This window comes from Cynara cardunculus, assembly GCF_001531365.2.
Source record: "Cynara cardunculus var. scolymus isolate 2C chromosome LG 6, CcrdV1, whole genome shotgun sequence".
In the NCBI taxonomy this organism is placed as follows: Eukaryota; Viridiplantae; Streptophyta; class Magnoliopsida; order Asterales; family Asteraceae; genus Cynara; species Cynara cardunculus.
Window position 1 is genome coordinate 979,314 of NC_037533.1, and position 25,946 is coordinate 1,005,259.

Sequence of the window (25,946 nt, forward strand, 5' to 3'; positions counted from 1 at the left end):
AAAGCCTATTTGATTTGTGAGATTTGGTGGGATTTGGATTCCATTCCAATTCCCATTTGGTTTAAAAAGAAAAGTATGGAATTGAAATCTCGGATTTTAATATATTTTAATTATTTTTATAATTTGTTTTTATCAATTATTTACATGGTAGCGTTTGTGGTATGCATACATGATTGAATTAAACCAAAGAGCTGAATTGGATAGGATAAATGTTTGTCTGGTGTTTGGTACGATTAAGACTGAATAAGTTAGAACTAGATAAGTTGTTCCTGAAAGTTGTTTGATGATTTTATATATCATATAATAATTATAAATAAAAAAAATAAAGTAAATATTAAATAATTTATTTATAAATATTTTTACACAATTTTCGTATAAATAAGTGCATATATATGTAGATGGTAGTACCAAAGTTGAATGAAAATTTTAATATAATTGAAGATAGTTTGAAAAAACTTGATTCATACAAAGAAAAAAAACTATATTTATTCAGTTTGGAAGGATTCTTATGAATTGACTGAGACAGGGTGAAGGTTGATGCAACGACAATGACAGTGGAGGTAAAGACAGTTGTGGTCGATGGACGATGATGACTGTGGATTGTGGAAGATGTAGATAGTGGTGGTGGAGGTAGTTGTGGCTGTTTAGGTGGATGCGATAGTGGTGGTGGGCAATGGTAGTAGTAATCCGTGGTGGTGGTGGTGGTGGTGATGGAGGTGACTGACGGTGGTAGTAGTGGTGGCAATAGAAGGTGGCGTCGATGGCTGATAGTGGTTGTAGAGGTGGTGGAGAAGATTTTTTTCTGTAAGAGGTGGAAGTCGATGGCGACAGCAGGCGGTACTGTACTCGGTTGTGACCATTAAACCATATACAATATTATGGTTATATGAAATGAAGGTAAATTAATAATATTTTAATTTTTCTATTTTGGTAATTGGTCGAACAAGGAAAATACCTTTTTGTCCCACCCTCTCATTGTCATGCCAAACATGTATGAGTGAATTCTTTTTGATGTTGTGTCAAACATGGACAATGAGTTTTATCTCATCATGTTTTGTCCCGTTTAAACCTAAAAAGTTAAAATTCAATTCCATCCAAATTCTTATAACCCAGACAAACCAAAATTCCATGTTCTTTTATTAAACATTAGGTTCGATTCCGTGTATTATACAGGGTAATTTGAAAAAATTAAATCATGTCATGAACTTATCTTACAGATATGAATGATCATCGAAAGTTCGATACAACTTCAGATTTGTACTGTTGAAATAACTCTGAAGTATAACTCTAAAAAATAACTTTAAGGAATGACTTTTCATACTTGAATTTATAAATGAAACCATACCAATAATTAGTTAAAATGAAGTTAATCATAATATAAAATTAAATTTAGAAATAAAACTATATCAGTAAATTGAATTTAAACTTAGAAGTAAATTTAGAATGACTCTTCAGACTTGTACTATTGAAAAAATTCTGAATTATAACTCTAAATAATGACTTTAGACTTATACTCTTGAAATAACATTGAAGTAAAACTTTTCAAACTTCAGAGCTATGTATAGGAAATGTAGAGGCTCTGCATGCACTATGTAAAGGCTCTGCATGGTGCTCCGTCTGAAAAAGAAGACTTCAGAGTTCGGTGAGCTACCTCTGAAAAATAACTCTTCAAACTTGTACTCTGGAAATAACTCTGAAGTAAAACTCTGAAGAATGACTTTTCAGACTTGTACTCTGGAAATAACTTTGAAGTAAAACTCTAAAGAATAACTTTTCAGACTTGTACTCTTGAAATAACTCTGAAGTATGGAATCAATCCCGCTAAATCAGAGTTCAGGCTTTTAAGTCTGAAAAAAAAAACTTCAGAGTTCATACTTTAGAGTTCGCGTGAGCTAAGTCTGGAAAAGAAGACTTCAGAATTCGGTGAGCTAACTCTGAAGAATGACTCTTTAGACTTGTACTCTTCACACTTGTAGAAGACTTCAGAGTTCAGACTTTGAAGTCTAAAAAAGACGACTTCAGACTTCTTTTCTAAGTCTAAAACAATACCTCGGAGTTCAAACTTCTAAGTCTGAAAAGAAGACTTCAGAGTTCAGACTCTAGAGTTCGAGTGAGCTAAGTCTGAAAAAAGCAGACTTCAAGGTTCGGTGAGCTAATTATTTAGAATGACTCTTCAAACTTGTACTCTTGAAATAACTCTGAATAATGACTTTAGACTTGCACTATTGAAATAACTCTGAAGTATAATTTTGAAGTATAATTTTGAAGAATAACTCTTTAGACTTGAATTTTAAAATGAAACTATATCAATAATTAGTTAAAATGAAGTTAACCCTATAATAAAATTGAATTTTGAAATGAAACTATATCAGTAAATTGAATTTAAACTTAGAAGAACGTCTGTGTCAAATCGAAAGATGACGTCTGAAGATCTTGAGTTTAGAGTTATTCAAATACCCAATATCTTTGAAAAAGACCCTATGGTAAAGTTTGCATCATACAGAAAAAGATCAACCAGAGCTCATCTGGTTCTCAAGGACCAGTCCTTGTGGACTCACCAACCAAAAGCAAGGCTAACCAAAGGCCCTCTGGTTAACCGGATCCCCCTGGTTAACCAAAGCCTCTGGTTCATCTATCCAGAGCCTCTGGGTCAAAAAAAAATGTTAAATACTTAAAGAGTTTAAGTTTCAATTACAACCAGAGACCCACTAGTTAAACATGAAGATCAACCAGAGCCCCTCTGGTTTATTTACGATGGATTAGATTTTTTTTTCAAGGTTCAAATAAACAACCAAAAGCAAATCTATCTAAAAGCCAGACCAACCAGAGGGGCTCTGGCTTACAAAACTAAATCTAAGTCTTAAAGACTTATGTTCAAAGTCTATATTAGTTTATTACAAGACTTGTACTCTTGAAATTACTCTGAAGTAAAACTCTTCAGACTTCAGAGCTCTGTATAGGTAAGCCAAAAGCTCTGCATGGTATTCCGTCTGAAAAAAGAAGACTATAAAGTTCAGGTGAGTTAATTATGAAGAATGACTCTTCAGACTTGTACTCTGAAATAAAACTTTGAAGAATGACTCTTTAGACTTGTAACCTAGAAATAACCATGAAATAAAACTCTGAAGAATGACTCTTCAGACTTGTACTATTGAAATAACTCTGAAGTATAAAATCAATCCCATTAAATCAGAGTTCAAACTTCAGAGTTCGGGTAAGCTAAATCTGGAAAAGAAGACTTTAAAATTCGAATGAGCTAACTCTGAAGAATGACTCTTCAGACTTGTATTATTCAAAATTGTAGAAGACTTCAGAGTTCAGATTTCTAAGTTTGAAAAAGAAAACTTCAGAGTTCAGACTCCATAGTTCGGGTGCACTATGTCTGAAAAAGGAGACTTCAGAGTTCAGTTGAGCTAACTCTGAAGAATGACTTTAGAGTTATTCTCTTGAAATAACTCTGAAATAAAATTTTTCAGTAAATTGAATTTAGAATAAATTAAAGTTAACACTAGAATAAAATTGAATTTAGAAATGAAACTATATCAGTAAATTGAAGTTAACACTAGAATAAAATTGAATTTAGAAATGAAACTATACTGGTAAATTGAATTTAAACTTAGAAGTAAACACCATTTTTTTCAGGAATCAGTAACCACACGAATTAATTAACCAAAGAATAAAATCAATTGCATCCTAAATTGGTGAGATTAATTGTGTAAGATGATACATATCAATCAAATGAGTATAATTGAATTGTTAATGTAAATTGTCTCTAGATACGTTCAAATGAGTCTAATTGAACCATTAATGTAAATTGTGTCTAGATACGTGTTTAGACGGGAAAACAAAAAAACCGACTCACCAAAAAATAACATGTGTCACCCAAGTTACTTATTTATTATAAGTATAGATTCTAAATTCTAACTTTAAACTTTCTTTTTCCAAATTCTCATATATATGGGAGTCATTCTTGCTTTAGACTATGAAAACAATTCAAAATGTTGAAAAGATAGTGTCATTTTTAGTAATAACATAATTTATGTAAAATATAACAATAATTTATAATTTTTAAAATAAAGAAATTTAAGATTTTTAGGACATTTGTTTTTTTAGTAGATTTTAAAAAAATAGTTTTTTAAAAGAAAATTGACCAAAATAACCATATTCCACAACCAAATTAACTTATTAATTATTTTTTTTCGGATTTTATTCAAAAGTCATTAGGTCCGTAATTATTGCTGGCCCACTAAACGACAAAATTCTAGAGTTTTTTGTGCCCGGTCCGTAACTATAACGGATCCGGCCCAAAACCCATTTTTCTTGAATCCGTAATGTCAGATCAGTAAGTGTTTACCTTGGGGGTTTCATAGAAAAATGGGTTTTGGGTCGAATACCTAATAACTGCAGACCGGTGGTTACGGACCTGATCCAAAAACATTGACTTTTTTATCTTTTAGTGAATTCATAATAATTACAGACTTGGTGACTTTTATGAAGGAAATAATTAGAAAGTTAATTTGGTTATGAAATATAATTATTTGAGTCAATTTCATTTTTTTTAAGTCAAAAGAAAAAAAATAAAATCTTTTATATTTTAAAGAATTTTTTAAAATTAAACGACAAAAATATATATATATATTTTAATTCTTTTCCTATCATTTAAATTCAGTATATTATTTTTTTATACATGATAAATTTATAAAGTATAATTAACATTAGAAACTCTTTAATTTTTATTATTATAATATTCACAAACATTTATTTAATATGTATTAAAATAATATACAAACATTCGAGTGTGTCTGTGGGTTACATGTGATTTTTTTTTCCTTTTTAATTCTTTAAAATTAAAATAAGCGGGAAAAAGGAAGCGTGACTGAGTCACCGTGTTTCCACTACCCCTATAATTCGGCTCTATATGCGTTTGCCACTTCTACGACGCCGTTCCTTCCTGACGTTTCCTTCCTCCCCAAGCAATTATTTATTATATCCTCAAATAGAATCTAATTTATAAGATTAATATTTCGATTATAAATATAAAAAATTAAAATATAAGATAATTATTGAATTATAATAAATATTTAATTATTATCATTATAAATTAAATTTAAATTATTATGATAAAAAATTAAATTTAAAAAATTATTTTAAAAAATTGGAACTTTTAATTAGTTGATTTAATGTTAATATTTATATATTTATTTTTAAAATTTTATGATATTTTAAAATTTGTATTTTATTCAAAAATAAAAGAATTATTCATTTCTCAAAATTACATAAACTGTATTATAATATCCACATAGATAGAATAAAATAAAACAGTAAAATCAAAATATATATCGTGTGTGAGTATCTTTCTAGTTTGTAAAAAAAGAAACGTATTTTTTTAAATATATTTTAGTTATACGATTATTTATGTTAATATAAAAATAAAAAAGTAATAAATATAAAACAAATTAAATAACTATTTATAAGGATATAAAATATAATTTAAATAATAAAAATGATTTTGATTTTTAATATGAAAATGGCCGACATGGAAGTTGTATATTAAGCTTTAAAATGTATAACTCTTAATTTTTTTTAAGAAAACCATAATTAATCCTTTTTAATATAGTGTATATATAGTAGAAAGGTACTCGTACAATGCAATGAGATATATTTTGATTTTAATGTTTTGTTTTATTCTTTGTCTCTATCGATTTTATAAAATTGTTTTATGTGATTCGAAGATATTGTAAACTTTTTTAAAAATATATAAAAGTTCTAATTTAATTTTTTTATGATTTAATTTAAGTTTAATAATGAAATAATTTAGTTTTGATTTAATAATATAAATTTTTTATAAAGATAATAATTACGTATTCTGTTAGAACTCAATGATTATCCTAATTATATTTTAGATTTTTTATATTTAAAATGATAAAATTATCTTGTATTTGATTATTTTTATCTAGAGTTAGTTACATTAATTTAAATATAGAGATTTAATAAGTTGTACTTACGCACAATTTACTTGTACTCTTAAATTTAAGTAATATATATCAATAAATAATAGCATAAAAAATGGATTTTAAGAGTTTTTGCTAAATGCTTCAATTATATGTTTTAAAAAAAATGCAATCTTTATTATATAAAAATTTAAATTTTTGAAATTTGTGACACCAAATTTTAAATGTGAAGAATAAACTGATTTTTGAATGATTTTCGTTTTGATATTAAAATTTAATAAAAAAGAATTAGAAAAAAAATTACATTTATTAGTAACTGAATATTAATTTATACTCTAATTTCTTGAATACCAAAATATCAAAATTCACTGAACATCATTCTTTCTTCAGAGCAGACTGGAGAGAGAGAGAGAGAGAGAGAGAGAGGGTTACCATTGAAATTATTAACTTCTTTTCTCACTTTGATCAGATCCATCTCTCTCAATCAAGATTTCTTTTTCAACATTGTCTTGCTTCATCTTCTCAAGCATCAAGAACACCACCACCCACTGAAACTCAAACTGAAACAGAAACCCCAGAAGTTGATCTTCAGTATACAACTTACCATCTACATTTTCGCCTCCTTTTTACTTGCAAATTTCTTGTTTTCTGATTTGGGTTTCTCATGTTCTTGATTTTTACCCTCTTTTCGAATTTCTTTTTCAGTTGTAGTGGCTGGATGTGATTTCCACAGAAGTCGAACCCTAAAAAGGAAAAGATAATGTTTACAGAAGGGTTAGACACCAATGCGGTTAGATGGGTAAAAGAGGTTAGCTTTCAATACCCCCAAATTTCGTATCTTAAGATTTTGGATTTGATATTGGATTTTGTTTTTTTCTTTCATATGGGTTTGCTTGATTTACTTGAATTTTTTTGTAATCCGTTAGTTTAATTACTTCATTGCTGAAATTAAGCTTGTTTATATTGAATTTGTATCTTGTGTTATCAGATTCATATTTCGACATTTCCATTTATTAATTCGTGTGAAATTAATGGATTTGCTTACGTACTGTTGATTTCTAGTTCATTTTCTATCTGTTCTTGCTATACAAAATTTATTAGTATAATCACTTGAAGTTTTGCTTGTTTATACTTAATATGAACCCATATATTTTCTATCGAAGTTTATAGAATAATCACTGAAACTTTGAAAATCTGCCTTTTCTTTTCTGAATCCGTAAGTGGATTTTGGTTGATTTCGATATTCTTATTTTTAAGAATACAAAATCTTATCTCTTTCTTGGAAGTTTGGATGATAATTTGTTGATTTGTGTTTAGGACGATTGTTAAACAATTGAATTTTGTATGCTGATTCAGGGGTCAAATAATCTCAAGAAGGATGTTCCTTATTTTGCATCAAATCAACGACCTCGAATTGATCCCATTTCTTCGCGAAATGGGAGCCGTGGGTTTGGGCTGCCGCCGCCTTCGAAATTCAGTAGTGGGCATCTACCAGGGGTTGTTCCAATATCTCAAGTCTTGCCTGGAGAAGCGACCAATTCAGGTTCTGAAAACGACATGTCAACGGATTCAGACGGAGAGGTGTATGGTGGACGATACTCACTAGATTCATCATCTCCTCAGGATGATAGAGTTCCTCCTAGTAATAGGTACTATGATCCTGTGCAAAGGCGCCCACAGTATCACGTGTATTCTAGTGATGTCAGCTCTTCGATTGAAATAACTGGAGGGAGAGGAAGGGGGAATGTGGTTGATAGATTAATGATGAGAGGAACCAATAAAAACCATGTGAGAAGTAATGTTTATACTGAGGATGAGTCGGATGATTCAAGAGCTAGCTCTGAGTTTTCAACTACACAAAAGATGCGGGTCAATGGAGATATTCCGTCTAGAAAGGTACAAATTGCTTTGACTTTCATCTTGGTCTTACATGAATGTATGGATTATTGATGATCAAGCCAGAGTTGTCATGGAAACAACCGCTTTGCTCATTGGGGTAGAGGTTAGGTCTGGGTACATCCCACTCCAAGGCCAGACTCCACCTCTGGGTGGGATATGTTGGGCTCATTTGGTTTAGTTTATTGATGAGATTGATTGTTCATTTCAAAACTATCAGTTTTGTATCTTTGGGTGTAAAAGGATTTGATGTGGTTATGGCCATATTTGCATCCCACTTCAATCGGATGCGGGTATTGATTAGTTTGTCGAATAGGACTTGGACGACTCCTTTCTTATGTTTTCAATGAATAATGTACCCAATGATAAACATGGTGTAACTAGCCACGCCAACCAAACGAGCCCAGTGTAACCCATCCAAAGGTGGGTCTGGGGTGGGTAAGATGTATGCAAACCTGACGTGAAACGGTTGTTTTCGTGGTGGAACTTGCAATGTGTGTAAAGTAGTTAATTGTAATATATGCATAATGGTCGGATTCTTATGTTTATTCTTTTCTCTGCCTGCAAGTTGCTATTCATGTGAATAAATAGGTATTATTAATTCATGGTTCTCTTGATTTTATATGTCCAATGTTTAGTCATGAAGATCACTTGTTGCAGGAGGTAGGTGGTCAAAATGTTCAGAGTGGAAAGGCTTTTGATGAAGATATTCCTAGTGCACCTCCATTTTTGGGTTCAGTTGGAGAAAACAAGCAAGAAGAACTCTCCCAATCGTCAAAAGCAAATCATACTTCGTTGAGAGCCAATTCGCGTGATTTTGCAGCTAAGCTGACTCATGAGAGGAAGACGCCTAGCATAGATCTAAAGGATAGTCATAAGCAGGAGAGTTCAAGACCGTCTAATAGGTTTGTTTTTTTACTTTCTTGAAATGTGTCTGCTTTGCCTTATTGTAGCGTCAAAGAAATAGAAATCTATGATGTTTCTGATAACCAAGCGAAGGATGAACACTCTAACGCTCACAAAACACCAAGATTTACACCAATTGGACGAGTATTTACTCTATGGAGAAAAAATGTAGTATAGAATCATCAGTATCTCCAGGTGGAATTTGGTTTTATGTTCTGCCTTCTTATTGGCATTATTCATGTCTCTCATTCTTTCTAATAGGAACATTTGTGTCGAAAGCGGTGCTTCGTCTGGATCTCTTCCTGTTCGTCTTCCCACGTTTCACGCGAGGTATAATGCAATATAATGACTAAAAAGTCGGATGCTTTGGTTCTTGATCATACACCCTTTGAGCTTATATACTGTTTTGTATTGAACTCAGCTCACTTGGGCCTTGGCATTCTGTGCTCGCATATGATGCATGTGTTCGGCTTTGCCTACATGCTTGGGCAAAGGGTTGCATGGAAGCCCCCATGTTCTTGGAAAATGAATGTGCTTTATTAAGAAGCACCTTTGGGTTAGTTCATTCTTTTCATGTTCTATATGAGAATCTTTAGTATTGTGAAGCATCATTATCGATCTTTTCAACAGCAGAATCAATAACGATATTTAATTTGCCATCTTTTTGTTCTTGATCTTTATTTAGTTTGCAACAAGTATTACTACAATCGGAGGAAGAATTGCTTGTAAAACGTGCTTCAGAAGTTGGCAGTAAAGGAGCTGGTCCAAAACCGAAGAAAATGGTTGGGAAGATGAAGGTACAAGGTATTGACTTGTAATCAACACATTATCTTTGTGCGTGTTTCTTTCGTCTATCGCTTGATAGAATTGATTTGGAATAATCGTGTTTATGGGTGCAGTTCGTAAAGTAAGGATGGCCTTGGATCCACCTACAGGATGCAACTTTTCGTCAATTAAACCACCCAAGGTTAAATTGGAATCCATTCAACGACACTTGTACAGTTTACAATCCACATGTTCTTCTGGGTGGCAAGCGGTTCGAAGAATTCCTTTTACGCCTCGTGTGCCTGTGGATGGTTCTTTCTCTCGCAAGAGCTTGGCGTACATGCAAGCAAGCACTCAGTATGTAAAACAAGTTTCGGGCCTTCTTAAAACCGGTGTCTTAAGCCTACGTCGGACTTCATTGACCAATGAAATTGTGCAAGGTTTGTGGATTCTATGTCATTAGTGTTGGTATTTCTGTATTTTTTTCCTTATTATGAACTTGACTTCTAACTATGTGCGATTAAGAATTTGGAATTGGATCACATACCGAATGTTGTTGATGTGTTACCAACAAGTCCATCTAAGAAAATAAGTTTTACTAATGTGAAATGGTAGATGCAGAAATAAGAACAATTCATGAGGATTTGTCGGAGTAAAAATGTATTGTTTTGTGGGTTTCATCCTCCTTTCTTATATCAACTTATCAAGTAAGTGGGACCCCAAAACCATACAAATGGTACCCCAGAATAAACCAATCCAAACAAAACGAGCCCAGTATATCCCACCAGGAGGTGGGGTTTGGAGGGATAAGATGTACGCAGACCTGACCTCTATCCCAAAGATTAGAGCGGCTATTATATTAAAGAAAATGAGCTCCAAAGTGAATGTTAAATGACCTATAAGAATAGCATCCAACTTTGTTGCAACTTCTTCAATGGTTTTCTATGAAGCTACTGGCATTTTAAATATGTTAAGCAACAAGTAATGGCTAACTTTTAATTCGATATCTTGTCAACTGCCCGTGTTACATATCAACAGAAACGTACTCGTGTTTGCTAAGACTTAAAAGTTCAACTGAAGCGGATACTGTTCGAATGCAGCCTGGGTCCAGTGAAACCCATATATTGTATGTATCCTTTCAATTGTGCACATTGTTGATTTATTATATTGATGATCAAAGTTACTGACCGATGAGATCACAGTCTGCCAGATAGCCTTGGAGATGACTTGATTATAGAAGTACAAGATTCCAAGGGGAATCATTACGGCCGTGTTCTAGCCCAAGTGGCTACTATCTCTGAAGATCCAGTAAAGTCATTGTACTCTTTTCGACTTATTTATAAAATCCCATCAGGGGGTTAAGTTCAAGTTATATTCATATTTATGGCAGAACGACAAATTACGCTGGTGGTCCATATACCAAGAACCTGAGCATGAGCTTGTTGGCAAGATTCAACTTTATATAAATTACACAACAAGTTTAGATGATACCCTCAAGGTGAAGACTTTTGAAGTTCTTGAATCTATTACATTCTTTAGTGTCGTAATCTTGATAATTAGACCAAGAAATCTTGTTTTACAGTGCGGTTCTGTTGCTGAAACGGTGGCATATGACATTGTTATGGAAGTTTCATTGAAGGTGCAGAAAGTTCAACAAAGAAAGCTACTGTTGCATGATCCATGGAAATGGTTACTCACTGAATTTGCATCGTATTATGGGGTTTCCGATGCTTATACTAAACTCAGGTTAGATTATGATTTTCCTAACCTTTTAGATTTTTTTTTTACATTTATGATTATTTCAAACGTATTAGAAAAATGGTTTCAGATATCTCTCATACATCATGGATGTTGCTACCCCAACAGCTGATTGTCTCTCGCTGGTGTACGACTTGTTGTTACCGGTTATCATGAAGGGACACAGCAAGAGCACCCTTAGCCATCAAGAGGTTAATTCCCTTTACTTATTTATATGTATTTCACACAGGCTTTAAAAATTATTCAAAATTGAATCTGAAAGCATAGAGTAATTATTTGATAAAATAAATTAACCAATGTTACAATTTGTTGCATCCTAAGGCCATATTGTTTTAATATTTTATTTTAATATAGTGTAAATCTTTAAACCCGTTATGTTGGTGAATCATATTTCCTCTTAAATAACATCGTTCTATAACTCTATTATAGCGAATGTTATTTGCATTATGAAACATCCGTAAAAATGGGTAAAAATTAATTGGTAAAAATGGAAGGAATGCTCCATTTTATCGTATGTTTCAATGAGCATCTATGCTGTTAATCTCGCAGCTATAGTGGTGCTATCGCGGTTTGTGGTCATGGGACAAATAGTGGTCCCATTGTTAGCGGTGCTATTGACCGCTGAAATGACTGCATCTTGAACTCAAAAAAAGCGGCCACATAACCACTATTTGTGAACTGTCTGTTTTGGTGTTAAAAAAAAATTGTGGGATTTTATTTCGGACCTGCATTGGATTTTATTTTAGTCCGACAATATTAAGGCTTTATTATTCTTATTTTTTGGACTTCGGACACCATTATTTGTATTTTTTTGGATCTGGACAGCATCACTTTGACCTCTCGCTTTAAATAATAATATTCACATTGTTCAATTATTTTTATTTGGACTTGGACATCATTATTCTTATATATTTTTTATTAAATACATATAATATGTTACGTATACAACTATACATATATATATATTGTTTGGTTTTCAATGTGCGTTTTGATACATAATCGTTCTGTAACTCTTGCATGCCTTTGTCATTTACTTGTCTTCAATTTGTATCATAAGCTAAGGTGTTGTTTTGATGATTTTATCAGAATAGGATCTTGGGTGAGGTTGATGAGCAAATCGAACAGATTCTTGCTCTTGTTTTCGAGAACTACAAGTCATTGGATGAACAATCTACATCTGGCATAATGGACGTTTTTAGGCCTGCTACTGGGACTGCGGCACCGGTTTTGGAGCCTGCTGTCAAACTTTATAAACTCCTGCACGACATATTATCTCCCGAGGCACAGAATAAATTATACAGCTACTTCCAGGTAAACATTGATTTGGGTTCACAAGATTCCAATTAAATTTACTTACGTGCCAAATAGAAGTTGCAATTGCATATGCTTCTATCTTTTCTTTAAAGATTTCTGTGATTATTAGGCTGCTGCCAAGAAAAGATCGAGAAGACACTTGACCGAAACTGATGAATATGTTAGTTTCAATGGTGAAGGCTATTCGATGGATGCTGTTGCCATTTCTACAGCTTATCAGAAAATGAAATTTCTTTGCTTAAACATAAGGAACGAGATTTTTACAGACATAGAGATCCATAATTGCAATATACTCCCAAGGTGTGTTCTCTCGACACTGCTTGAAGATTAAATTCATTCTATTTGACAACCTCGACTAGAAATAGTTGTGAATAGCTCTAAGGGCCTGTCTGTTAGCTGCTTAATGAGACTCGTAGCTTATTCGGTCAGCTATGCATGACTGTTTGGTAGTGGCTTAATGATATGGAAAGTGGCTTATTCAGTAAGCTTCTAGGGGGAGCTTTATGCGGATGGCCAAGAAGGGTTCACTGCAAATTCTAGAAAGAATCAGAAGAAAGAAGAAAATTGAGACAATTTAGCAAATAGGAACTGATATTTGTCACCTTGTTTTGCAGTTTTATCGACCTACCAAATCTTTCTTCAGCAATATACAGTGCAGAACTTTCCGGCAGGCTGCGAGCTTTTCTTGTTGCCTGCCCTCCACCGGGTCCTACTCCTCCTGTTACAGAGCTTGTAATTGCAACTGCGGACTTTCAAAAGGATCTTGCTTGCTGGAATATCAAGTAATATATGCCCAAGTTTTTATTCTTGCTTATGTTCGACTTAACAAACATTAATTCAAATTCTTTTTTTATCAGTCCTGCCAAAAATGGAGTTGATGCAAAAGAATTGTTCCATTCATACATCATCATATGGATTGAAGAAAAGCGCTTATCCCTCCTCGAGACATGTAAGGTGGATAAGGTATGTACTAATCTAGATAAGACATGCTTACTGAGATATGGTTATGAAGGGACAGGTTCATTTGAGAACCAAATATTCATAATGAATATCAAGAATATTCATGGTATTCATTATGAATATTCATGAGAAAATTATGAATATTTTGGTTCTTAGGTTCTCAAAATGTTACGGTTTCTTAATGAACTTTCCTTTGGCTGTGAATTTCCATTTACAAACTCTGAGCAATTTTGCAGGTTTTCAGACATCTAATTCACAGTTACATTCTAATGATAAAAAACGTTTCTAAACTTGCAGGTTAAATGGTCTGGAGTTCGGACGCAGCATTCGACTACTCCGTTTGTGGATGAGATGTATGATCGCTTTAAAGAAACTTTGAACGATTATGAGATCATTATAAGCCGATGGCCAGAGTATACCTTCGCTTTGGAGAATGTATGTCCTACTTTGGTCATTAACTAATGTACCATCAAATGGAAATATGTTGTTTTTGTTCATATAATTTCTCCCATTCTTTTTACTTCACAAATTTTATTGAGTTGAGCGAGTAAGAACATTGTGTTCTGTTTCTTCGAGCCAGCTTGCGCACACCTTGACTAGTCCCACGGGACCCTGAAGTTAACAACCAGACAAACCTCTAGTGACCCTGAGGGGACTCGATAGTTGCCCATGATCACATTTAGTTTATTGCTGACATCGAGCATTAAGGAAACAAAATAGCATCTTGATGAAGTCGAGAAAATGTGATTTTGATGTCGTTGTGTTTAAGGGCCATGTCTTCTAACTTAGATTTTTGGGTACTTTGGTCTTTGATGAATAGGCGATTGCTGACATTGAAAAGGCAGTAATTGAAGCCCTAGACAAACAATATGCAGACGTGGTGGCACCATTAAAAGAGAATATGACACCAAAGAAGTTTGGATTGAAGTACGTTCAAAAGCTCGCCAAACGAACCACAAATCCTTATGTGGTGCCTCCCGAGGTTTGTGCGTTTGTAAATATATAATCTTTTTCACGTTTTCAACAACATAGAGGTCAGGTCTACGTACATCTTACCCTCACCAGACCCCACCTCCAGGTGGGATATAATGGGTTTGGTTTAAAATCAATCCGTTTGATCTCGAGATGACATAACTATATTAATTTATTCTAAAATTTAATTTTCGGTTGTAAATTCAGCTTGGCATTCTCTTGAACTCAATGAAGAGAATGCTAGATGTTTTACGCCCAAAGATCGAACTCCAATTGAAGTCATGGGGTTCATGTTGCATTCCTGACGAAGGAAACACAGCACCTGGCGAACGGTTAAGTGAAATCACCGTGATGCTTAGATCCAAATTCCGAAATTATCTTCAAGCAGTCGTTGAGAAGCTTTTGGACAATGTGAGCGCACTTCCATTACTTGCTTCATTTTTTTCCATTCATTTTTAATTGATTTTCTTGGATTTCTGTATCTGGTGCAGACAAGATTACAGAATGGGACTAAACTCAAGAAAATTCTACAAGATTCGAAGGAATGTGTGGCTGAATCTGAGATTCGAAGCAGAATGCAACCATTAACAGAGCAGCTTACGAATACAATGAATCATCTCCACACCATCTTCGAGACCCATGTTTTCATTGCTACGTGTAGAGGATACTGGGACCGGATGGGACAAGTGCGTTTTATATATATACTGCCTTGAAAATAAAGAAAAATACAATCTTTTTTTTTGGTACTAATGTGCTTTGTGTTTGCTTCAGGATGTTTCGAGTTTTCTTGAGAACAGGAAAGAGAACCGTTCATGGTACAAAGGTTCAAGAGTTGCGGTTTCTGTAAGTGGCATTTCTTTCCGTCCCCTGAAATATGCAAATTTTGCTTTACATCTTGCTAGTAAAACGAACCGTTAAAAGATCCGACCTTCACCCAAAGAGTAGAGGGGTTGTTTCTGTAAAAACCCCCGACTTGTGAAAAGTGTGCGAAAGAGAGAGGGTATATATGCAAGATTTGACTAATTGTTAGTATGTTAATTGAACTTTTGTACTATGATGGCTGATGTCACTGTAACTTTTCGTGGGTCCCACATCGTTACGTGAATAGGTGGGACCCACAACCACGAAGTAGCATATATATGCTTCGTTGATTGCTTAGCAAGCAAGCAACTGTCTTCCAAGTCTTTATCTATTTACTTGTATGGTATCATAAATGTGCAGATTTTGGATGATACATTCGCGTCACAGCTGCAACAATTGCTTGGGAACACGCTTCAAGAAAAGGACGTTGAACCGCCAAGATCCATAGTTGAAGTGCGTTCAATGCTCTGCAAGGACGCTGCTAGCTACAAGAACGACACTTACTACTATTAGAAAGAAAGCGTACATACGAGAAGAAGATGGGGTTGAATCAAAGCCAATTTTGTCAAATCCTTTGTTAGTAGCAATTGGTTCCATTATGTGAGTGTGGTTACATACAACAAGTATAGAAATATGATTTCTAATTCTAGAGAATGTGATATAGATTCAAGAGCACATATAACATATATACATATAGTCTATAGAATGCAATTTTTGGTTGTTTTTTGGTGTCTTGGCTATGTGCGTTGACTTTCTTTGACCAAAGTTCAAAAATATAAAAAAATTGATCGATAACCCTGGCCGCAATGTTGGTATGATTGCAAATCCTTGCGGCCGGTGGTTCATGATGTTCGCATGATTGCAATCGTATATCAATATATCATGGTCATTAACTTTAATGATATGAAAGAAACATATATTAGAGAAATTAATGTGTCAAAATAGTAAATTATTTGGATTATTGAATCATATTTTCTCACCAATAAAGAATTTCGGGACAATGACACACATATGTTTCAATATGACCATGTGGGACATCATGGTCATGATATAATGATTTGTGCACTGTAAAATACACGTAGACACATATTTCGAGTAAAATGCAAAATGAGGCAATTGCAGTGTTGACTTTTGCAGCACAAGAAGCAACTTCACCATCATAATATGACATCTCGTATACCTAAAACTTTTGTAAACCCTGATCCTTAGCCAGATAGGAATGAGGCTATCCTAAAGCTCAGGACATTCTATTCTTACAACGAAGGTGATATTTGAGGACTTATGCATCCAAAATGTGGGTCATTCAAGTATTTTATGGTTCTGGTTGACTCATCGACACCATGGATGCATGTCGCACTATTGTCCATATGAAACGCTCCATCCACAGAACTTCTAGTACAAGTTATACGCTTGAGGGCTCACCACCCCGATTATCCTATTAAGTATATACAACTTGATAATGCTGAAAATTTACATCACAAACATTTGATGATTATTTCATGTTTATTAGGATCGATATAGAACATCCCATACAGTATGCGCATATACAGAATGGTCTTGCAGAAGTTACCCTCAAAAGGATATAGATGGTAGCCAAGACATTGGTTATGCACACCAATTTACCTACTTCTGCCTGGGTTATGCAAATATTACACGCAACCTTATTTATTCGTTTTCAGGCCCATTACTAGCCAGCCAACTTCATGTGTACCAGTTGGTAAATGGATAAAAGTCTGATATTTTACATTTACGTATGTTTGGTTGTGTAGTATATGGGCCAATTGCACTCCCACATCGTACCAAAATGGGTCCTTAAAGACGATCATATATAAGTTGGATATGAATCTCCAACAATTATCCGCTAATTAGAACCCTTGATGGTTGATCTGTTTACCGCTAGATTTGCGGGTTCTCACTTTGATGAGACAGTCTTCCCATCGTTAGGGGGGGATAGGGAAAATGATTTTACATAAGAACGACATGAAGTGTCATAATAATATTTTCACTTTGTCTCATTTTGATCCACAAACTTTACAATATAAAGTTTAAGTTGAAGTCAAACGGATCAAACTAGATACCTGATACGTTTAATGTTATTCCAGAAGTGACAAGATCACATATAGCAGCTGAAAATATGCTCACAAGGTTAAAAGTCTCCAAACAAGGGCACAACACTGCTGGAAAGTGTGTTGCAATCACACATGGTGGAGATGTGGTTGAGGATGTGGCTCCCAAAAGGAAATAGGGGAACTACTTGGTTCGATAGATACTCATTTAAAGAAAGAGAAGAGTAAGGCACAACCATTTATCATCAATACATAAATATCTCATTAGATTATCTCTTATTAAAACTATGGCTATGAATCATTACTGGAGGATGCTTCGAAGTTAATAGTGATTCCAAAGATAAAAAAAAATCTCAAATAAATTATAAGAGTGCATATGAGTCGATCGACAGATCATGCATACTCAATTGATGATATATTCACATATATTGTTGCTCATGAGATGATAGAGCATGATGACATTGAACTGTGCTCAGTTGAAAATTGTCAACAAAGAGCAAATTGGCCTAAATGAAAAGAAGTAATCTAGGAGAATTATATTAATTGACAAATGACAGGGTATTTGGTCAGGTAGTGCTAACCCACCAAGTGTAAATCCTGTAGGACATAGATAAATAATCTGCTAGAAAGCTTAATGAGAATAATTAAGTCATAATGTATAAGGCTCTCCTTTGACAAAATGTTTCTCACAACAACCTAGATTAACCATGAAAAGACTTACTCTCCCGTGATGAACATTATAGCGTTCTGCTAATTTATTACCCTAGTAGTTTTCTGAAGGACAGGAAATGCAGCTCATGTATGTAGATTACTACATATATCTATGGGGATCTAAATTAAGATATATATATATATATATATATATAAGTGATTAATGGTAATACACTACTCAAATCAAGTAACTCTAAACCTGACAGAGTACATTTTGAACAAAGTTGAAATGCTCGCTTTATAGATTAAATCAACCTAGAAGGGATATGGGACACTCGCCTAAGTGAATACTTGACTGAGAAGGGATATAAGAACGATGAACTGTACCCATGCATATTTATAAAGAAAACGAGTTCCATGATTTCAATCATAGCTCTATATGTCGATGTTATGAACATAATAGACACTCTTGATGAAATAAGAGAAACCATAATCTACTTGAAATCTAAATTTGAGATGAAAGATCTTGGGAAAACTTGGTTATGTCTAGCTATTGGAGCTTAGACACCAAGCTTGTGAAATTATAATCCACCAATCTTCATATGTCCAGAAAAGATCAGGCGATTTAATATTGACAAAGCGCATCCGGCTAGCACTCCCATGATCGGTTAAAGTGTTGGATAATAAGAAGGTCTATTTTGTCTAAAGGATGATGACAAATAGATGTTTGGAGCTGAAATTCCCTATCTAAGTACAATAGGCGCATTATTGTACTTAGCACAGTACACTTGACCATTATTGTGTCTCTCAATGAACTTATTAGCTAGATTTGGCCAAGGGCCAACGCAATGTCATTGGAATGACATCAAACTAATCTTTTGGAACCATTGACGTGAGATTTTACTTTCTCTACAGAGAGAAAAATGAGATTGATAATGGAACTTCAATACCTACTTAGATAGTGAACGACAAAAATACTAGCCCTTGTAGAAAAACACCAAACAATGTCTTGATATGTATTTGCTGATATGAAGTATCGATTTGATTCATACAAAGGTTGTTCCTAAACTGTATAAGGAATCATCATAAGGAACATGTTGATTGCTTGAAAATAAACTAACCAAACCCTTGTAGCTACTTCTTCGAACTATTGCAAGAATATTACTCTACATGAGACTGCTTAATAGTGTACATGGTTAAGGGCTATCATTACACATATTGGAGGAGCTACTGTTTTGAGTTCATTCAATACCCTACCTACATTTATGAAATGATGCGTCATGTATCAAAGATTCAAGTAAATCAAATAAGATGCAAGGAGAATGTAACATATTTGCTTACCAAATCATTACATAAAACAAAATACGGGAAACATGTAGAAAGTATCAGAATGCATAAACTTTACAAACTTCATTGATTAATGCACGAATCAGGAGAAGTAGTAGACAAAAGGGAGAGTGTACTATATACGTAATATTGATATGTAGTATTCTTTCCTTCACCCAATGTTTTATTTTTCCCATTGGGTTTTGTTATTTGGTGTAAGGTTTTAGTGATGGAACAGTTTATATACCATCATGTTTTCCTAACTCTCATGATTAATGTACGAATCTGAGAGAATATTCGACTATAGGAAAAGTCTATGTATTGCAAATTGTCCTATTTTTATTTTTTCCACTTAGTTTTACTTTGGCGTAGAGTAACGAGACAACAGTTGTGCACCATTACTCATTTGATTCGGCACAAGAGGGAGTGTTGTAGGATAAATATGTCATTGTATAAATGATATGACGATAGAGATAAAGATGGATATATTATAGTTAAATTAGAACTGAAATATCTCGTAGTTATCTACTTTTAACTCATCTATATAAAAAAAAACTTATGATTAATAAGACTTACAAAATTATTCTCTTTATTTAGTCTTATTCTATTTTGCTTTTCTTTTGAGTTTGAAATGTATAAAAGGAAAAAGTAATTACATGACCAAATGAAATCAATGATTTCAAGTTGATTCCTTAATCAGAATTCAATCACTTGTATTCCCCTTTCACATCACTCACAATCTTCCCCAACAAACAAAAACCCCCCAATTTGTAGGGTTTATCTCCGCAATAGGGTTTATGCTTTTTCCTTTCATTTCTACAAATTATGCAGTCTCAATCTCAGAATATTGATTCATCATCAATGGCCGACAAATCCACAACGCAAAAAAGGGGAGGCTCCATCAGTGAAGATGACGTCGCCCTTGTTCTGCAAAGGTTTTCCTCCTTGATCACAATTTGTTCGCATTCCCTCACAATTTTTTCTAATATTTTCTCTATTTAGTCTATAAGAAAGAGTAATAGTTCTTCGATTTTGGTTTTGGTTTTTTGTTTTGTGTTTAGAAACACACAGAAACCTGTACATTATTTCATTCCAAAGATGGCTGATCGTAGAATTTCATAATTGAGTTGACATCGTGATCTTGAGAGTACACATAGATACCGAGATAAATTTGGCAAGGCTGCTGCTGTTAAATCAATTTTATTTCTTATCTTCATTCTTCACTGTGTTGCAATTTTATTTTTTGTGTGAACGCATGTACTTATTCAAGTTTCATTGATTTTATCATAATATTATTGTAAATAATTGTTCATTTTTATTGAATTTTCCCTTATTTGGGTTGTAAAGAATATTTGAATCACTGTAGCATCCTGTTTGCCGAATACATGAGCAAAGATTGGTGCATCGGGAGGCTTTTTGAATCAACCAAGTCCAAGCCTCCAAGGTTGCAACGCCAAGGAGGCTTGGTGCACATACCCACAAAGTTTTAGTGAATATATATCTCTTCATCATCTTAAAGAGTTCATTTAATTGAATAAGGCTGTGTTTGGCTGATAACCTAGTTGCTGAGTTGGTATTCTACAGTGTTTTAATTAATTTAGATGATGGAATACAAGGGGCTTTTTGGATAAGTGCAGTGCCATAAACTAGCTTACAGGTCAAATACACCTGAAATATTCACTTTTATTTGGTTCTTGTTGAAATTGTAGATACAAGGCCTCAACTGTGCTAGATTTGCTTGGGGAAGTATACCGCTTTCAGGATGTTCAGGATGTGAAAATTGATTGGAATGCATTGGTGAAGCAGACCAAGACTGGCATAACAAACCCTAGGGAATACCAAATGTTGTGGCGCCATCTAGCTTATTGTGATCCATTAATTGACGAGTTGGAAGATGATGCTCAGCCTATGGTTAGTCTCTTATATGTATTTCTATACATAATCAAAGAGTTATTAAGTTCCTGAACCATCGGAGTTGCAAACAGACCATTGTTCTTGTGGAATTGCAAAAACAATATCCACTACAAGAATATTCAGCATTTATATTTACATAATTTGTCCAAAATCTCATTTTTCCAAACTGCTACTTTCTATAAAAAGCCAAATACAATGGTTAAAAAAAGTGTGTGATTTATGTATTGTTGCTATTGATCAAGTTTGAAATGTATGCACATGAATCTTTGCTTGCAACTCTATTAATTGTGTGTAACCTTTTTATCTACAATTTGTTCATCTGGGTGACAAACATGTCTTGAAACTTGAGTTTATCTTAATTTTCTGAAAGCTGGATGAATAGCTATCTGATGTTATTGCTGATAGCTGGATGAAAACTCACAAATTTATTGAATCTTGTTATTACAAACGTTATAATTTATTAAATACTAATTGGCAGGATGATGATAGTGATCTAGAATATGAACTTGAAGCTTTCCCAACTGTTAGCAATGAGGCTTCAGCTGAGGCTGCTGCCTGCGTGAAGGTAAACAGATTACAGAATTGAATTTTGTCAGTAAGTGACAGAAATATATATACACATATTTTACACACAGTATATAGGGTTGGGTTCCGGTGAGAAGGAGAGTAATTTGAGAACGGTAAGAAGGGATCTCCACCCTTGGATCAATCCCAATTGAAGAGTTCCACTAGATCTACACTAATGAGAAGCACCGGATTAATTCCCTTCTAAAGCACGATTGATGGGTTGGTTTGCGATTAAAAGTGATCAAGGGTCCAAATCCCTTCTTACACTTTTCACCTTGACTCCTATTCTAGCACGATCCTTCGTCTCTCTCTCTCTCTCTCTCTATATATATATATATATATATATATATATCTCACTTCTATATTTCCAGAATGTTGTTACAAACATATTGCATTTCCATTTTACCCATGATAGCTGTAACATTTGACTTGGCACATGGAAGTAAATTGTTCTAACCTTTCTTAAATATCTAAATATCTTGTAGACCAAAGCCAACTCCATCAACTCATTTGTGAAGATGATAAAACGCAAATATATATTTTAACTTGTGGTCTTTCTAATAAAAGAATGATTGCCATTTTCATGGGGCATCTCAAAAAGAAAAAATTTGCAATTTTCATGGGAAGAAGCACTAATTCATGAACATTTATCACATCAATATATAAGACCTGACTGAAAGATCTGTTATTTGCATACAAAATTGGAACTTTTCTTGCAATGATTAAACTGGAAGGGTACAGACGGTACGGTTAAATCAGGAGGAATGTCTAGACAACAGAAACCAGATATTTTTGGGTTGCTATGCAAAGAGGGTGTTACGGATAAATTTATAAATTAGCCAATGAATTTGTTAAAATTTGTGAAATCTTTTTAGTCCCCCTTTTCGGGCCGGCCTTTGAAATGCTTGGTTTTTTCAGGTGCTCATTGATTCTGGTTCATCTAGTGACTCATGTCTGGAAAAAGGGTTGACCATCGAGGCTCCATTGACCATAAATATACCTAATAACAAATTAGAAAATCCACAGCTTGGTAGTTCATCGTATGGGATCAATATAACAATTCCAGTTTCGGTTCCAAAGCAGACACTCCCAACAGTTTCTTCTGCTGAAGGGTTGGATACAAATGGATATGCAAACAGCAACTTGCCTCCTCGGAGGAAAAGAAAACCATGGTCTGCAGATGAGGACAAAGAACTGTTTGCTGCTGTGCAGAGATGCGGTGAAGGGAATTGGGCGAACATCTTAAAAGGAGATTTTAAGGGTGATAGAACTGCTTCACAGCTATCGCAGGTTATTTATCTTTTTTTTATTTATCCTCCATTGTGTCTATGGTTTGATTAGCAAACAACCGTATCATAAATTAAGCAGGATCATTCGACTTCCATCAAGTTGGTGGTAATCTTTCCAATCCTTTTCTTGTAATCATTATCAATGGAATTATGAAAAGATTTTACTCATCATTTGTTTAGTAATCTATAAGTAATTATGATATATTTATTAAAACGAACTACTTATTGCTTAGGCATCCATTTGATCCTCACTCAGAAGATTAACTGCAAGAAGATAGCTTGACAGCCTAAAGTGTTATTTTAGACTACCCCCTCCTAACTCCATTTGTCATGAAAATTGAAACATCCTGAAATGAAAAATGTTGCAATTTTCATGAGATAGAGAGGATGTTAAAACATCCATTGTTATCCGGTTTGGTTATGATGTCTGGGTCTCCCCAGGTTTCGCGGGTTCAAATCCCGGCAGCGAATATCCCATTACCTGATCACTTGTACATGTCCTAAACATACATCTTAATATTGTGTTTTTTTGATTTTTCATATGTTTCTCTCTTTCACACACTTTTCATAAACCGGGGCTCTTCATCGAAACAACCTCTCTACTCTATGGGTGAGACATACTTGATCTTACCCCCGCACCCCACCTTTGGGTGAGACATACTGGGTTTGTTTGGTTTTTAGTTTTGGAAATACCTTTTCTATTGATATTCATGAGATAAATCATATTTGCAGAGGTGGAACATTATTAAGAAACGGAAAAGCAACTCAATCATCAAAATGGGCTCACAACTTTCGGAGGTACAACTTGCAGCTCGACGGGCACTTAACCTGGCCCTTGACAAGCCTGGAGCGGATAATTCAAAGGCGGCTTCCTCCCTTGGTACAAATCTTCCTTCCATAATGGGATTTTGCTTAGAACCGTAAAATTGGAAAGAATTAGAACCACAAACCAGACTGAAAGATGTCATTTGGATCCTCATTTGATTTCCACTTTTCAGCGCTTTAAGCATGTCTTCAACCTAATGAGAAATTGCTGAATATTTAAGCATGATGGTTATATGTGCATTTGATTTCCACTTTTCATATGCCTCTTTAAGCATGATGGTTATACTGCATACATGCTTACTGAATATTTCATCTTGTGGAAAATTAAGAAAATATATAATCAGTCTGATTTTAACTTTCACTCTCTGTCACACTTTTCACAAGCGGGAGTCTTCACGGAAACAACCACTCTACTCTTTGGGGTAGAGGTCAGCTCTACGTACATCTTATCTTCCCCAGACCCCACCTCCGGTTGGGATATACCGGATTCGCTTGGTTTGGTTAGAATCAATCTGGTTTTGGTTTTAATTGGTTCCAACTGTTTCTAGACCGGATTGGTTCAAGAGCTGGATTTTTGTCCCTTTTTGTTGGCATTTTTGTTCGAAACTTGAATCGACATGCGAACTCCTAACTTTAGTTGTAATTGGAACAGGCAGCAATCTTTCTGTGCAACCTACTGTGGCCGAACCTTCATCTGCTGGCGCACTCCCGCAAAACCAATCCCAACCGGATTCTAAAAGAGCGATTCCTAGAAGTCAACCATTTCCAACTAGACCATCGGCAAAGCCGCTAACGTCAGGCCCAGACGCAGTCAAAGCAGCTGCGGTTGCGGCTGGTGCTCGCATTGCGACCCAATCGGCAGCTGCAGCCATATTGAAGGCACAGCTGAAGAGTGCCATCCACATTAAAACAACGACCAGCGGAAACACTAGGCCGTCGCCTGCAACCCATATGGGTTCGGACTATTTCCGTGATCGATATTCTAGTATGGCAGCAAACGCCCCACGGGCTAACCTTGGCTCGAGCCATGCTAATCCAAATGTTGGACTGGCGGTGCAGCAGGTGAATCCGGGCGGCAGTGGACCAGATGTGAATATAGCATCTGAGACCAGCGATGGAACTGAGGTTAAACCATCTGGCTCAGCCAGCTCGATGGTTGAACCCGTCCAAGAAGATCAAGTGGCGGTTTGTGGCGGTCCAGTCGTGGTTCAAGATAATCTGGGTTTGAAAGATGAAGATCTAGAAGAGCAACCTCCTCCTGTTTCCGGTAATCCGCCAAATTCAAATCTTGAATCAGAGTGACGATGCTTTCGATCTTGAATTCTTTCTTTCTTTCTTGTTTTCTGGTTTTGTTAGGAATTGTTTTGAGGAAATAGATGTCGATTTTCTAACATCCTTCCTGTTGACATTTTGGTTTTCTTTGTAAAGTGGTTTCTGATCTGATATCATCGGTATATTGTTCGGAAGCTTTCAGATTAAAAAGACAAAAAGGTTGAGAACATGACAATATGAATCATCGGTAAACCCGGGAAAAAATCAATTTAAAGATGCATACATGAATTCACGTTTTTATCGATTCTTCACATGTGAAGATACATACATGAATCCATGTTTTTTTACCAACTAGTTGTGTATTCGTGCAATGCGATGGGAGCCATGAATTTTAACGATTTTGAAGTTTCACTGGTTTTATAAGATAAGATTAAACGATGATATAGGTTACACTTGGTCTTTACATATTAATACAATTTGAATAAATAAGAGTTATGGTTCCAATTACAGACTATCGATGAAAAAAATTGTATGACAATTTAAAATCTAATATATTTAAAATCCAACATATTTAAATGACGTCACAAATGTGTTTGATTTACACCAAAAGCAAAAAACCAAGAAACTTGAGTTTTAAGATAAACACTCAAAAC

General features: G+C 34.5%; 2 protein-coding genes across 4 annotated transcripts; both read left to right on the forward strand.

Moving 5' to 3' along the window:
• The first annotated feature begins 6,395 nt into the window (after positions 1–6,395).
• Positions 6,396–16,032, forward strand: LOC112514945. Its single transcript, XM_025121593.1, has 23 exons — positions 6,396–6,542; positions 6,657–6,759; positions 7,308–7,847; positions 8,508–8,752; positions 9,015–9,083; positions 9,175–9,309; positions 9,439–9,557; positions 9,653–9,958; positions 10,557–10,644; positions 10,721–10,826; positions 10,909–11,016; positions 11,101–11,264; positions 11,347–11,467; positions 12,363–12,587; positions 12,700–12,890; positions 13,205–13,372; positions 13,448–13,553; positions 13,848–13,985; positions 14,371–14,532; positions 14,730–14,933; positions 15,014–15,208; positions 15,294–15,365; positions 15,744–16,032. Exons 2-23 carry the CDS (start codon positions 6,712–6,714, stop codon positions 15,894–15,896), a joined length of 3,663 nt encoding a protein of 1,220 aa, XP_024977361.1. The 5' UTR covers positions 6,396–6,542; positions 6,657–6,711; the 3' UTR covers positions 15,897–16,032.
• A 4,124-nt stretch (positions 16,033–20,156) lies between these two features.
• On the forward strand, positions 20,157–25,474 carry LOC112514703. Of its 3 annotated transcripts, XM_025121303.1 has the most exons (7): positions 20,157–20,361; positions 21,136–21,337; positions 21,819–21,905; positions 22,826–23,197; positions 23,929–24,076; positions 24,674–24,976; positions 25,081–25,210. In XM_025121303.1, exons 1-7 carry the CDS (start codon positions 20,252–20,254, stop codon positions 25,125–25,127), a joined length of 1,269 nt encoding a protein of 422 aa, XP_024977071.1. In that variant the 5' UTR covers positions 20,157–20,251; the 3' UTR covers positions 25,128–25,210. The 3 variants fall into 3 exon arrangements, with proteins under 3 accessions (XP_024977071.1, XP_024977068.1, XP_024977070.1); XM_025121300.1 differs by having other exon boundaries at positions 24,674–25,474; XM_025121302.1 differs by lacking the exon at positions 21,819–21,905 and having other exon boundaries at positions 24,674–25,474.
• Positions 25,475–25,946: the final 472 nt, after the last annotated feature.